We start from the raw sequence: 15,380 nt of genomic DNA on the forward strand, positions 1-15,380 counted from the left end.
CTTTCGAATTAATTCTCCAGTCTTATGAAGAAATAGCAGATGTATCCGTTCATAACTTGAATGGGTGTTAAAATTCTCCACTAAAATGTTTTTTGTTAGATTAGAGTGCATCAACATTATAAAAAATTTACGCGTAGAGATAATTCACTCAATGTCGTAAAAGTGGAGGAGAAATAGCAACTAAATCGACACCTGAGTAGGAGTTCAGTTAATTTTATCTTTCCACAACTGTTCTTTTAGACCAGTCTTTTCACAAGACGCTGAGAGGTGGCGCAGGACAAAACTACTAATGAGCGAAGGGGATACTGGAAACGGTTTGGAGTGCTCAACGCCGATGAATGCTTGCCCACCGAAACTATGTTTACTCTGTCATTCACTCACTCTTGCGTACACTTCCGAACTTCTCATAATCTATGATAATTCCTTAATTAGCCACTGCCTATTTTCATTCCATATGCCATCTCTACGTGCAATCAAAATGTCGCAGTTTTCTGGACAGTTTTATAACCCAATATTGTAAAAATGTGTCTCGATTCGATAAATAGGGAATCACTGCAAAATATCAATGCACTTTGCTATTGTGTCCAAAACCAAGTAATTTACCCCACTGCCAGGTATTCTAAACTTATTTTTATGGCCAAGTTGCTCAAATGACGGATTAGAGTTGCGAGAGGTGAAGATCTTACGATAAATTTTGGGGGAAAATTCATGCATATTGAGATCAAAATTGACACTAATTAGTTCAGTGGGTAATTTTAGTATTCTGAGTCTTTCCTGAAGACAAAAAGATAAAGTGGCAGTAAAAAATGTATATTACCGATGTAAAGGAGGGCTGAGGGACTGCCGACATAACCCGGAGGCCAAGCCATCGGGCGAAAGCTTGATAGCAGAGCCTTAAGTGCCTGCGAAATCAAAGCAAAGAGTTAAAAAGATTACCAAAGCATTAAACAATAGTGAGTGCCCATTGTTTTGCTTCTCAGTTAAATTCTGGCGCATTTTGTTTCCCCTAAAACCATAACTCCATTTTTGCTTTACTGCTAATTCACAACTTTCCCAATTTTTTTTATTTCTACTTTATTTAAGAGCTTGTTCATGAGTTTGGCAATGCTAGTGAAAAATCAGACTTGTATCAAAAATTTGGCTGAATTATAACTTCTTTTTTAAGGGAATACACTCTAGTATCCCGAGAATTCCCTGGAGACGATATCAGACACAATACTTGGGCAGAATATGCATTTGTAAACATACAGAAGGGCTTGGGGGCTACTGGCAAGGTCCAGAGGCCAGACCGCCCGGTGAAGGTACAACAGCAGAGCCCTAATTGGCCCGCTACCAATACTGCGGGTCACAACAACCAATTGGAGTACTCTAGTCAGTAGATACAAACCCGTGACGAACTGGGCGCCATGTGCCCCCGAGGAAGAGGAAAAGCAAGTTGAATAAGCTTAACCGCTTAACCTTCGTAACCTTTCAGTCATTGCTACCCTGTAAAGCGTGTCCTCGTATACTGGTTCCAAGGGTATGAAACCAGAGGTGGAGGGGAGAAGGGCCGAGCCTATTACGTACACTGTCGAGATTAGATCACGATCTTACATTATTGTGGTCCCAAATGGTCCACAATATTTAATTTAGTAAAGTATGGAGGTGTGTAGACACCAACAATATTATGGTATCTAAGATGATGTAAACATTAAGGACACGTTTAAAATGCTGTGTAGAGTCCCTTTTACTAGTTTTCCTTTAGACTTCTTCCTGGTTTTCGTAGTAAAGTCAGTATAAACGTGGACCATTCACTTTACGAAGGGCAGTGGTTCCTTCGAAAATAAAAGTACTCACGTTAACCATTCATCTCGGCTTAAACTAGCAACGATGTGCTTTTAGAATATTTAATAATCAAGACACATTGAATGACGACATTAAATGTGATTACATAATTGGTTTTGTTTGGTTTAATTCCCAATGATTGAACATTTTAACGACTAAGGGGGAGCAAACCAATTCGTGTACCCTCCTATCGGTTGGCAGCGGGGCCGGCAACCTTAGTATAGTTGTGGTCTGTTAGGCACAAGTGCCATTCCCGCAAACGTAATTAAGAAATGCAAATTAACTCCTTTGGGATTAACCATTGCTGCATCATTTATGGTAAAGGGTATGCAAACAAGTACAAGTGAGACCGACACAACGGTGTTCTAGGGGAACGGAAATATTCATGCTCCGTAAGAAATGAGAAGTAAAGTTACTTTGACTGGTGAATTTCGGATCACAGAAAGCGTCTTCCTTTGCACTGAATGGTGAAATTAATGGCAAATTAGCATTCATAACTTTTGTTGGAATTGAGGAATGGATTTAGTCAGTTTATTTCGTAGATGAAAATGTGATAAGATGAATGAAGATGAATTACCAGTCCCTGAGGTCAGGCGTCGTATTCGAATCAGAAGGATTAAGTGGGTGTTAGAAGTACCACCAACAACCATGGAATAACAGTTACCTGCTATTGAATGCCTACAAATGCAGTAATAAGCAATAGCAAGTTGAATATCATGTAACAATTTGATTGTTTGTGTAAATCATCGTTTTGGTTTAGCAGGAACTTAAAGCACCACTTTGTACTTCCTCTGGGTGGCATGGCCTCTGGGCTATGCCGGTAGTCCCACCCATCCCTTCTGTACTTTGGCAATACATATTCTGCCCTAGTATTGCGTTTTCTTTTATCTTCAAAAAAGCATTTATTCAAAATCGGGTTATTTATTAATTAGCATTGTGTACCGATAAGGATTTCGGTATTTTGCTGGATCAGTCGAATGCATCGTTCGACCTGTACAAATACTTTTAATCCAAGCTCCACAACAGACACGTGAGATTTTGTGTACTGCGTGATTGTTGGACTCTACCTTTAAGGTGACGAGCAGTAGGCTTACACTAACTACGTGAAAGAATGGCCACCATCGGCCCCTCACCCCTGAGGAGGAAACTAGCTCCGATCCCCTTAAACCATTGATAACTTATAAACCTTTAGTATACTCCTCAAATAGAGGTCCTCCTCTACCCAAACTTCTCGTCCCAAGGGTGTGAACCCATGGGAACACAAACATAATAAGGAGCATAATTTGATACTCACAGTTAGTCCCTAAGCAGTCAGGCTAAGATTGTTACCATAGTTATTCTAATAAGTACAACTCTAAGTTTGACTTATTGATACGTCTTGACTTTAATAAAACTGATAAAAAAAGTTAATAACAGGAGTTAATGAGCACTTGGCTAATCGTGTACCTCTAAATTTATTCCATCATAATTATAGCCAACATGCTGACATATGTTGATGCCATTTGTCATGCATCCACTCCAGGCGGCACTAATGGAATGTTTGATATATACAAAACATAACTTATTCGGAGTAATATTGAATGCATAGTGCTCTTTGAAGTCCAATTGAAGCCAATATCATGAATTTGTAGGAATAACTTCTCACAATTTTTATAATGTAGAAGGAAGGTTAGTAGAATGAATGGTGACTGTAATGCTTTGATAGTTTGCTTAACTTTGCGAATGATTACACGGGCACTTAAGTCCTCCAAATCCTACTTTCTCTGGGAGGCATGGTCTTCGTCTCATGTCAGTAGCCTCAGCTCTTCTGTACGTCGGCAAAATATTTACTATGACCTCTCGCTACTTGAGAAAAAAATCCGGGGGCTGCATTAGTGGAATCGACAAGAGAGCCCGATCCAAAAGGGTATCTACCCTGATCTTTATTGATAAAATGCTAATCTTAACCGGACGGAAGAAGGCCATACGCTTTGGATGAGAAAGCCTGTAATGACCCCCAAAAGAAGGGTCGAAAATGTTGTCCACCTCTAACAACAACCCCAGCCCCATGTTCTGCAGAAATGCCATAAACAGCTGAAGCGATGTTGGTCGTAAGCCATCAGATAAAGTCCGCTAAGGAGCCTTCCGCGGCACCTGTATAAAAATGTCAATTAAGTTGATACACGCTACCTCTCCCAACTCTCTACTGGCTGGATGGAACCCAGATGTACCTGGAGAGCACTGAATTGGGAACAAAATGTCAAAGAGGAAAAGACATGAAAATTTATTACCACTAAACTAATTTAAACACCAGCCCTTAATAAAGGACTCAGCTTTTGAGCCAGTGTCCTTACGACTGGTGATAGTAGAACGAGATAGCCCTGCAGTGGAGCATCATCCAGTCTCCGGCAGCATGAAAACAGTGCGTTCCGCCCACCCAAAAATTTGCTAGAGAGGATGAATTCTTGACCAGGGAATTTGGTAAGATGCATCAATGACGTTTGGATCGGATATATTCTCTGTTGCACGTAAATTTGATGACAGGAGCGGCCGTTTAGTGGATGATTTTTTGTTTCGAACTACCGAACGAGTTGGGGTAACTGACACAATAGCTTGATCAAGGAGCGGACAAAAATACAAAATAAGTAGAGAGAGGCTATGCAATGATTTGATAGACTGTTTAGTTCGGGATTTAATCACGTGGATACAAGTATCCACTGATCTCACTCTCTCTGCGGCATGAGCTCCTGGCCATGCCAGTGGGGTCAGCTCTTCTTTACGCCAGTAATACATCTGCTGCCATGCTATTATGGCTTCCTATAACCTCAGGAAAGCCCCGAAGAGCTACTGTGAGGTTTTTATGAAACTTATTTTATGATGGAAGGTTACACTTAGAAATGGGCCCAAAATCTCTAACGCATTATAAACGCTTGATTTTTCGCAAATTCTTTATTGCTTTGGTAATGCTAGGGCGAAAATAATATAGGCTACATAAAGGAAATTAATGTGGTTAAGCGTGGGCAATTTTATTCGCTTTCATGGACTGTTCTATGCATTACCTGTATCACTACAACGAATCCTCGAATAGGCATAATCAGGCGTGCTACGGGATAACTATCTACTGACTTCGTTCATTTTTGGAAATTATGTTAACTGTTTGCTGCATCCAAACTTTTAGTTGCCCTAATAATATTTGGGCTAAAAATGAGACACAAGTAATTGGGCATACGCAACTAACAAAAATTACTATTTTAAGCTAATGTTTTGCTTACCTTCTCTCTGCACAAATAGTATAGATCATTTAAAGCCATATGTTTGTTTGTATTAGCCGCAATATTTCGACTGCCGAATATCTTTTAACCGCTTAGCCTAGTTGTTGTAGCAACCCGAAGTGACAGTATCGCACATGCGCCTGGGAATGTCAAAAACCACGGAAGAGGAAGCAACAATAAAAATTTTACGGCACAAGGAAAGCCTAGTGCCGGCCTTCCTTAGCGTCAAGGGTCTTGTAAAGTTGCACATCGACTCATTTAATCACTTCATTGAAACCGAAATACGGAATATAGTCCAGGCGAATAATCGTGTGAGTGTGCCATCAGCTAATTGGTGGCTGGAATACAACAACGTTTACGTTAAACCACCCACTGTTAATGATGGGAGTGTTATTGCTAGCCGCGTTACGCCACATGATTGTCGACTTCGTGATCTTACTTACGCTGGTGAAATTCTAGTCGATATTACCTTCACACGCCAACACGAGATCGTTTCCAAGAAGGGCGTTTTTATTGGACGGATGCCACTCATGCTCAAAAGTTCGGCCTGTGTTTTAAATGGTATGTTGCTTGATAATGTTGCATTTGCTACCAATTTTTAACAACTCATTTTAATGTACACTATCTTTATTAGGCAAATCCGCATTTGAGCTGATGAAAATGAAGGAATGTCCACTGGACCCAGGTGGTTATTTCATCATCAACGGAAGTGAGAAGGTGGTTCTCATGCAAGAGCAAATGTCTAAGAATAGGATCATTGTGGACGGTGATACAAAAAAGGGAATGGTCTGTTCTGTCACTTCCTCTTCCGCGCAAACGAAGTCCAAGACGAATATACTACTAAAGGATGGTCGTTTCTTTCTGCAACACAACTCCTTCACTATCGATATTCCCATAGTCATTCTAATCAAAGCCATGGGTATAACCTCGGATAGGGAGATTCTACAGTGCGTCGGCTGCGAAGAAGCGATTTGGACAAAGATGGTACCCTCACTGAAACAATGTATCGAAGCAAAGGTAGGAAGCTTTACCTTGTCCCCGTACGAAGCTATTTTTCTACTCTACAGGTGCATACAACACTGGAGGCATGTAAGTGGCTCCAATCGAAACTGCGCGCTCCCCGTTTCCGTCCAGCAAAAATCGTTTCCATCGGTGGCAAATCCGGCACCGACATAACCGATCGCGATGTCCAGGCTGACATTCAGCGAATGCTTCGAGATATTATCGTCACGCACGTTCCAATGAAGAAGATGAACTTTCAGGATCGTGTTCTCTTCCTTGGGCAAATGATCCGCTATCTCGTTCTCCTTGCTGATGGTCAAATTCCTGTGAGTTTTAGTTGTGAGTATCTTGATAACCATCGCTCCGTGTCCCGATCCTTCACCATGCTTTTTCCCACCTTAGCCTGACGATCGTGATTTCTACGGTAACAAACGAGTTGATCTTGCTGGTTCCTTGATAGCACTCCTCTTCGAAGATGTCTTTAAGACCTTCAATGAAGATTTATGGATGACGGTTTCGAAGCTGGATGCAAAGCGAAGGGTCGCCCCATTTGACATCTCGCGGCACATCAAAACCTGGCTTATTACAGAGCAGCTGAACAGGGCCATCTCTACGGGTAATTGGATTATCAAGCGTTTCCGTATGATGAGGCAGGGTGTTACCCAATTAGTCAGTCGTCTCTCCTATGTCGCCGTTCTCGGGCACATGACGCGTGTGACTAGCCTGTTTGAGAAAACTCGAAAGGTGGGCATGCAACTGATTTTGTCAGTCCCAAAGATCAGATTAGGATAGAAATGCAGGCTTTCTATTCCGATAATCATTATTTGTTAGCTAAAGGAAATGCATATTTTAGTAGACGGTGTATTTTTAAGTACTAGGATAAATTAGACCACCTTTTGACTCATTCAATTTTCGAGGGGCATTTAACACGGATCTATTGGATCGTGTTTTCCATGCATCATTTGTCCCATTTCCCAATATCCATTCATGGTCCACACTTCTGAAATTCACTTACAACAAAGCTTTGTGCTGCACTTACCAAATTCGTGATCTACCTAGGGACGGTGCAACAGCTCTCACTAACTCATTGAAAGCATTCTAAGCGGTTCTTTCGAGTTATTCAAAAATTTATTCAAACGAAAACTCGATTCCAGGGCAGTTAAGTAAGGTCGTTTTATTTTTTCAGATTGCCGGTCCCCGCGCTATCCACTCGAGTCAATGGGGTTTAGTGTGTCCCTCGGACACGCCAGAAGGAGAGGCTTGCGGTCTGGTAAAAAACGTCTCCCTCATGTGCCACATCACCGTGGAAGTGGACGACACTAACCTCATCGAACTTCTTCAGACCTACTACGTCTACGCTCTTCGCGACTTTAGTTACGCCCTTGATGAGTAAGATCTTGCTGTAGATGTCTTTCACATTTGACTTGTTCCTTCTTGACCACAGGTACATAGTTTACGTCAACGGCAAACCAATTGGCTTCACAAAGGAGCCGAATGAGCTAGCAGCTGTGATCCGCGGACTGCGACGTTCGCGCTGCCTCCACGAATTCGTCTCTGTGCACTGCAAACCAGTGCTTCGCTGTGTCCACGTGGTCAGTGATGGTGGACGTCTATGCAGACCCTATATCATCATCTGCAAAGGAAAACCACTGGTCACTCAGGACATGCTTGACGTAAGCCCCTCGTTGCTAAATCTATCATTATTTACATCGTTTTCATGAGGTCTGCGGTGCTTGGCTGATTGTAGGACCTTACAGCCAAGGTTCTAAGCTGGGAGGACTTTTTGAAGAAGGGTGTGATAGAGTACCTTGATTCAAATGAACTCAATGACTGCTTGGTCGCTTTGAACGAGGCTGACATTACGCCTAGCACCACACACATGGAAATTGATCCGGCTACCATTTTGGGCGTTGTCGCCGGTCTCATCCCCTACCCGGATCACAATCAATCGCCTCGTAATACATATCAATGCGCTATGGGTAAACAGGCTATGGGAACCATTGCACTCAACCAACAGATTAGGTATGTGGTTTTGTTTATCGCCTTGTAAGGTATCCTTTGGCCTCTACAATGAGTCTCTATAAAATGCAAGGTTATTCCAAAGGGCACTTTCTCCGCCTCCCTACCGACCTCTAAAGATTATGTGCGAACGCAATTATCATAAGGAGTCAACTAAGTTTCGTATTGTTTCGTCCTTTGTGTAGCTCAACAAGTTTTCTACTCTACGGAATGGCACTTGAGTAGTTCGATCTGGCACACGTTGTCACATCCTTTGTAGGTGTGCTTACGACTTCGGTCCGCCGAATGATTTACGACCACATTTGCTCTTCCACGCGGCCCTCCACTGCTGCACTTATACACTACACGTATCTCATCGTTCATTTATTACCTGGACTTGGAGACTTCGACACAATGATTTGTAGGTACAGCTAACCTGTTCTAGACCAGTCTTCGGAAAACTGCATTGTTACTCAGCGTACACTCACCTCTCGACGGTGCAAATGCTTGTCTCTGTGAACGATGACTGGTTTATTCTTGCCGCTCCTCCAAAAAGATCCTTTTCATGCTCAATTGGTCGGAAATTTAGAACCAAACGCTCCACACGCTGATTGAAGTTTTACGGCGAGACAGGGTTGACTGCCGTGTGCCAAGAACGCCGACAAAGACAATAATAGCCGGAATCTTCACTGTTAGGCTTTGAAACGTTTTCACCATTCGAATACCTTACTGGTTTGCGGTTGAGCGTTCCATCAGCTCACCGTGCTGCCTTTGAATACTTCCATAGGTACGAGCAGACGCCCGCTTGTTTACAGGAACAGTCGTTCATCCCCACTCACTGTTATATGCACGCACTCAATGCCGTCACCGTAGCTTGCCTTCTTGATTAGCGGCATCCGTGCTGGACTGGGTTGGACTGATCAAGGACATGAAGACTGGCTTGTCGTGTCTAGTAGGACACAGGTGTCGTTTACTACTGCCTGTGATTCCACCACGGTGGTATCCCTTTTTATGAGCAGCTGTAAAGTTACAAGTCCTGGTTTGTCGCGAAATCCCCTTGTTTGTAAGCGACGCTGTCCGTATCTCACCGTGTTACCGTTACTCATCTAGAGAAAAGCTACTACAAGAAATAAATCTGGCCGCGCAGTCAGCACACACTGAATTATAGGACTTGGGTGTAAATACAGGATTTGAAGTTCAGTGGGTGCAACAATGGATAATAGATAAAATCTTTGATAAGTGGTTCCACTTATGCAGATGAAGAGAGTGTCTAGATATGCAAAATACAACAAGAAAAATGACATTCCAAGAGTCAAGGGAGCCCATTGTATGAATTTCGCCATTGAATGAATGCGATGCTGAGGCGTCCGGATGTCACCTACAGGTTCGACACGCTGCAACTGCAGATGGTATATCCGCAGCGTCCACTTGTCCAGTCGAAGACTATCCAGATGCTGCACTTCGACCAGCTACCAGCAGGCCAGAATGCCATTGTGGCGATCATGTCCTTTACCGGCTACGATGTCGAAGACGCGCTCATTGTCAACAAGGCCTCTATTGATCGGGGCTTTGCGCGGGCCTGCGTCTACCGGCGCACCGGGGTGCACCTCAAGATGCATGACAGCGGCGCCTACGATCGACTTATGGGACCCATTATCGATCGAGGTAGGTGGGGCAAAGGGATACTGCTTTTATCGGGTAGGCCTAGTTGTTGACCTCCTCTTGTTACGTCACAGAGACGGGGAAGCCGCGGCGGGAGGACGAGATTCTTGAGGCAGATGGCACAGCGGCTGTGGGCGCAAAGGTGCAGAATCAGCGCATCCTCATTAACAAAGAGATGCCGATGGTGAGGGTTTCTTCGGTGACTGCTGGAAATGGTGGTGCGTTGAGCATGCATCCCGCTACACCGGCCAATGCAGTAAGTATTTTGCACTATACGCTTTTCTACCATTTCGTTGTTCTCCTGAAATCCTGTAGCTGAATGTCTTTAGGTGACGTCTATAAGATTCAAACAAAAGTGACTTAGTAACATGATTTGGAGGAGATTTCGTGCTCAATGACATTGAGAGAAGTGAAATTACTAGTAGCCATTTTGCCCATAACATAAACCTTTGTTCACCATCCCAAAACTGTGGGGCAAAATCACGGCGGATAAAGTGGATCATTTTAAAAAACTTATTTTGTGAAGTCTTGCAATTATTTGCTGTAAAACATCTTCATTCCAAGATTTCGGCGCCCATAAAACTTGTAATCAGACAGCTTTGAAGTGAGAAAATCGCATTTGCTACGTCAGTGAGGCCATTGATGACCTATAACATTGTGGGGAAAATTGACTAAGCCAATAAAAACTATACTTAATATGATAAATCAGTAGAAATTTTTATGCCAAATAGTGTCAAAGGAAGGTAGATGCCCTTACTATCAAAATCGGCACTTTTTTCTTCAGTGGAACTAGATAGCAACATCGGAATTTCGATAAAATCACTTGACAAAGCCATTCTGATGCTTTTTGATCACAGTAGTATATATTTCTTGATAGACTTATAATCATATGGTTATAAATTAATTAAATCGGATTAATCAGCCACCCATCAATGAGGTCAGGGGAATGTGACAGCCACAGCCGGCCGGCCGGCTGGCTGACCAAACATTTGTGCGTGTGCGTGCCTTAAGGTTGAGTTCAAGCGAGTCGCGGCAGACTACCGCGGCATTGAGCCGTCGTACGTGGATAAGGTGATGTTCTCCACCTCTGAGGGCAGTCAGGCCGTAGTGAAGGTGCTTCTGCGTCAGACGCGTCGGCCGGAGATGGGTGATAAGTTCTCCTCGCGCCACGGCCAGAAGGGAGTAGTGGGTCTCATCGTGCCTCAGGCTGACATGCCAGTCTCCTCCCAGGGCATCTGTCCCGACATCATCATGAATCCCCACGGCTTCCCTAGTCGTATGACCGTAAGTTTTATCACCTGGCTGCCTGCATTCAATCTTCCCGCGGTCCTATCTCACCGCCCTTGGTTAACTGGTACCCAAGATCGTAAATTAAAAAGCGCATGAATGTAGTCAAGCTACTAAGTTAAGTAAGATGAATCAAAAATGATCAGTTTTATGATGGGTGCGTGTATAACGGAATTGTTGTCGTTGAGCTACAACCAGTATCGATGACGATTTTCCAATTCTGCCACAATTCCTACAGGCACCAGAAATTACTTGTCCAAACAATAAGTGCAGAAGCATCGTCGATGGCAGAAAATGATTAGACACGGTTGATAATTTGGCGTTATGAACGAAGCCGAGACGTCTCATCCTGTGTATCTTGAAGATCATGGCGCTTAATCTGAATAAGTGCGAATGAATTGAAGTTGAAGACGAAGTTGTTGAAAGTGGTAAAACAAATAAACCTAAATCCATCCAAGTATCACATTGGGCTGGAAAAGTGGACAATTCAACTCATTGTTACCTTTTGTTAGCATTTGTGATCAGACAGTAGTCAGTGGAATACAGGTGTCAATGCTGTCGGTGGTAGATGGCACGAAGGGCGTTTGATCGCACGACAACCTTGATCTGTACTTTGACAATATTGACCGGAACGTTATCAGCATTCCTTCTCAGATAAATGATGGGGCTGCCACGATCCCTTGTTATGTGTATAGTGGGAACGGATGTTTAAGGCACATTGAGTGGTGGGGTAAGCTGATGAACCCATTAAAGTCCCCAATCAGCTCATTCGTGAAACGAAATGGAAATGAAATGCGAAGGAAAGTGCTAATCACGTATGACTGACTGGTCAGTGCTCAATAGGCCAACTGTTACTTGTGCTCTGCCGTCTTCGTTGCTTTTAGAGTCTTTGGTGAAGTGAATTACTGCTTGGCATCGACCGAAGTAAATGGCGGCTATGATTTCATCACTTCATTTGAAGCACCGAATAGTCGCATCCGCTGGCCGCCTTTCCGAATTGAAAACACTCAAGAGGGCGCGAAGTTGTTTTCACGCCCAATTTTTGCTCAAATTTACGTTTGTAGAAGGCAAACGGATAGGCTTGGATTGTATCCATTGGTATAGTTTCATTAAAATTTCACGAAGTTAGATTTGCAAATGATTGAAAATCGTAGAAAGCCCAATGAAGGCTGGCATTACCGGCGTCTCTGCTTTGTGTGTCCTCATCAGTTTCAGATCGTCTGACATCGCTCCCGGTAATTAATACAAATTTTTTGATTCCGCTATAATATCGGCGCTCCTTCGTTAAGCGTGTTCAGTAGCCAAGAACGGTGGAGTTCGTTGCGATGCGCATTACAATGGAAAAATGATGGCGGGCGCTCCCATTGGGAATTCCCTCGTAGCTCTCGTTGAAGGTAAACAGTTTAGCCATTTCGTTCACCTTAAAAATGAAAATCCATATCACTTAAATTGTGGTATTTTAGGTTTGATCACAAAATGCGGCATCTGCATCTCCTTCTCAGTCTACAACCATGCTTTTTTATACATTTCTGATTTCGTGTGGAAACTTCGGTGATTTTATTTTCTGAGGAGCGCTTTCTTCTTAGGTTACATGAACTAAAGCATTTAATTTAATTCGTGCTTGAAGTCGCAACGATACGACCGATAAAAAAAGGGTCAAAGTAGGAATATCTTATAAAATAGTCCTAATCCTTCCGGATACTCGAATTTCTTAGTATTTCTTCAGTGTCAGGAATTATCTCTTCAATACCTCGAATTGACTAAAAATAACACCGATGATCCAAACTGACGGCAATTCTTGAGTCACCCATCGCCCACATAGATGTCTTGATATTCCTAGTATACTTGCAATTAGGTTACATGATATACTTGAAAACACAATTATTTGAGCAAAGGGAAAAGGAGCGACTGAGTTGACAGCAGTGCAATTCATTCAGTGTAGAACGGAAAATTAGCGGCTAAAGGTCCCTGCCGTGGCCCTATGAGTAGATACCATCATTTAGTACTAATTCCTGTGGGGGTCCTTTCTGGATTGGTAATAATTATTCTAATATTGACAGAAAATAGTAAATACTGACGTTCCGTTTCTTAAATTGACATAATTTGCATCAGAACATAGCCATGGTGACATAAAGGGAGCAATAAACATCCTGAAATTGTGATGGTCCAGCGCGTTTCAAACAGGTGGGGAAACTGATGGAACTGCTGGGCAGCAAGGCCGCCGCTATCGACGGTCGCCTGCGGGACGGCTCCGCCTTCTCCGGCGACCCGGTCGAATCGCTGGCCGAAGTGCTTACCGAGCACGGCCACCACTACTTGGGCAAAGAGATCCTCATCTCCGGCGTCACAGGTGAACCCATGGAGGCCTACATCTATTTCGGCCCCATCTACTACCAGCGCCTCAAGCACATGGTCATGGACAAGGTCAGCGTTCTCCCTCCGCTTTCTATGTTAGCCCTCTAATCAAAATAACTTTTCCAAGTCTAACGCATGCACTGGTAGGTCCATGCGCGTTCACGCGGTCCAGTAACAGCATTGACACGACAGCCGACAGAGGGTAGAAGCCGGGAGGGTGGTCTGCGAGTGGGTGAGATGGAAAGAGACTGTTTTATCGCCTATGGAGCCTCTCAGCTGCTGTTAGAGCGCCTACTTACCTCCAGCGATGCCTACGACGCGGTGGTGTGCGAGGCCTGCGGCCTCCTGGCCTCCTCGCCTAACTGGTGCCAGTACTGCCGCAGCAGCAGCCAACGCGTTGCCAGTGTGCGCATGCCCTATGCGTGCAAGTTGCTGCTGCAAGAACTCATGTGCATGCGCATCCTCCCTCGCCTCCAGCTGGCGGCGCCCAACGAGTCCCCTCTGGTGCAGAACCTCTCCGGTTCCTCGACCTTTGCCAGGAATCACGGTACCCCCAAACGATAAATCAATCAATATGCCTTGCCCTTGGATTTGCGTGTTTGTATAGCCTCTATAGATTTCCTTCACTTGAAAAAAATATTAAGCCTTTTTCAAGGTGCAACGTATTTATTATGCGTCCACCAAAGAGGGTTACTGCGCAAGGGCTAAGGAAACGTCCTCCAACTGCTGGCAGAAATCGTAGTTTAACTTGGCGACGTTCTCGAGATTTTTCGTCTAGTAGATACTAAGGCGGAGGATGAATTGTGACCTACCGTCTTTAGAATTAGCTCCCGTAGCCGATTGCGCCTTTGCTCAGTCAAAGTTATAAGGGAGGAATCGAGCACAATTTTGCCCAAATCTAAAAGAGTATTTTTAGTTCGCCTTTGAAGAAAATGGGAAAACAGGGTGACTTACTCCTGCTCGGCGATGGGAATAACAAGATAGTGGGAATGTTTCTTAAGCCCTTCAGCATATTCAGTGATCTTGCTGAGGTTTTCTCGAACAGTTCGTAAGTCCGAGGCGAAGGCCATGCATGTTTCAGTCTCTGCCGATTCTGTAACAGGTGCTGATCCTTGGATTCCAGAGATTGTGCACGATCGTTCACCTACGACTTCTTCCTTTTCGGTGGGCTTAAGGCATATAGTGTGAGCAATGAATGTAGGTTTACGAGGCCATCGATAAAAATGCAGAACCGGCTCTCTTGTGCAGCAAAAGACTAACTACTATCGAGTAAGTTAATATAAATATATGGGATTGACATTATGGTTCTCCGTTCTAAAAAACGACGCCGCAAGCTGAACCACAATAACCAAATCATGAATAATCGTACTTAAAACATACCTGTCAGTTTCAAACCAAAACAAATGCATATTTTGTGCAGAACCCATGTCAATGTAGGGCGAAAATAAATTAGAAGAAGGCCCATGTATGATCGTTCAGATGTAAAAGCAAAAAGGACCAGCTCATATGACAGGACACATGACGAAATAACAGTAATAGTCACATAAACGCTCTAAAGAGGAAAAAGGGAAACACTCACAAACGCAAGACAATAGCCCCACTCCGCTGCCAGAGTGCACACGACAGCAGCCATTTCAAGTTAATGCGATTATTGCATCCACAAATAGGATAAACTAAAACCACGAAATTAAAATAATTCATGCAAAAGCATCAAATAGGGTACTTCATTCTACGCTTAAATACCAAAAGGGCTTGCAGGCTTTATTTGGTTGATTCACTATAAAAGACTCAAGATATTCTAATTGTTTAGATTTCACAGACAATAAAGATTTCGATTATTGCTAATTTACCCAGCTGCATGGTCGTCCAACCATGCCATTAGCCCCTTAATATTTTTGCACACTGACAAAGCACTTCCTAACCTTACATTATGGACACTTTTGTCTTCAGAAATGACTCGGGGCAACGAAAAACTAAATTTACTATGATGTAACGCATGAA

The 15,380-nt window shown here is 43.4% G+C and overlaps 2 protein-coding genes across 2 annotated transcripts; one reads left to right on the top strand and one right to left on the bottom strand. All coding sequences in view use genetic code 11, as the record gives it.

The window, feature by feature from the left end:
• Positions 1-5,221: 5,221 nt before the first annotated feature.
• Positions 5,222-13,943, top strand: EGR_10141 (DNA-directed RNA polymerase III subunit RPC2; the record flags this gene model as incomplete). The annotated part of the gene is made up of 12 exons (XM_024499390.1): positions 5,222-5,636; positions 5,710-6,092; positions 6,143-6,403; positions 6,480-6,821; positions 7,264-7,466; positions 7,522-7,750; positions 7,825-8,099; positions 9,460-9,740; positions 9,812-9,993; positions 10,749-11,021; positions 13,209-13,448; positions 13,527-13,943. The coding sequence occupies 12 exons, from the start codon at positions 5,222-5,224 to the stop codon at positions 13,941-13,943; spliced, it is 3,501 nt and encodes a 1,166-aa protein (XP_024346195.1).
• Positions 13,944-14,069: 126 nt separating this feature from the next.
• On the bottom strand, positions 14,070-15,012 carry EGR_10142 (hypothetical protein; the record flags this gene model as incomplete). Its single annotated transcript, XM_024499391.1, has 4 exons — positions 14,070-14,153; positions 14,192-14,300; positions 14,334-14,548; positions 14,959-15,012. 4 exons carry the CDS (start codon positions 15,010-15,012, stop codon positions 14,070-14,072), a joined length of 462 nt encoding a protein of 153 aa, XP_024346196.1.
• Positions 15,013-15,380: the final 368 nt, after the last annotated feature.

The sequence above is a fragment of the Echinococcus granulosus genome, assembly GCF_000524195.1.
Source record: "Echinococcus granulosus chromosome Unknown EG_S00193, whole genome shotgun sequence".
NCBI classification, from domain to species: Eukaryota; Metazoa; Platyhelminthes; class Cestoda; order Cyclophyllidea; family Taeniidae; genus Echinococcus; species Echinococcus granulosus.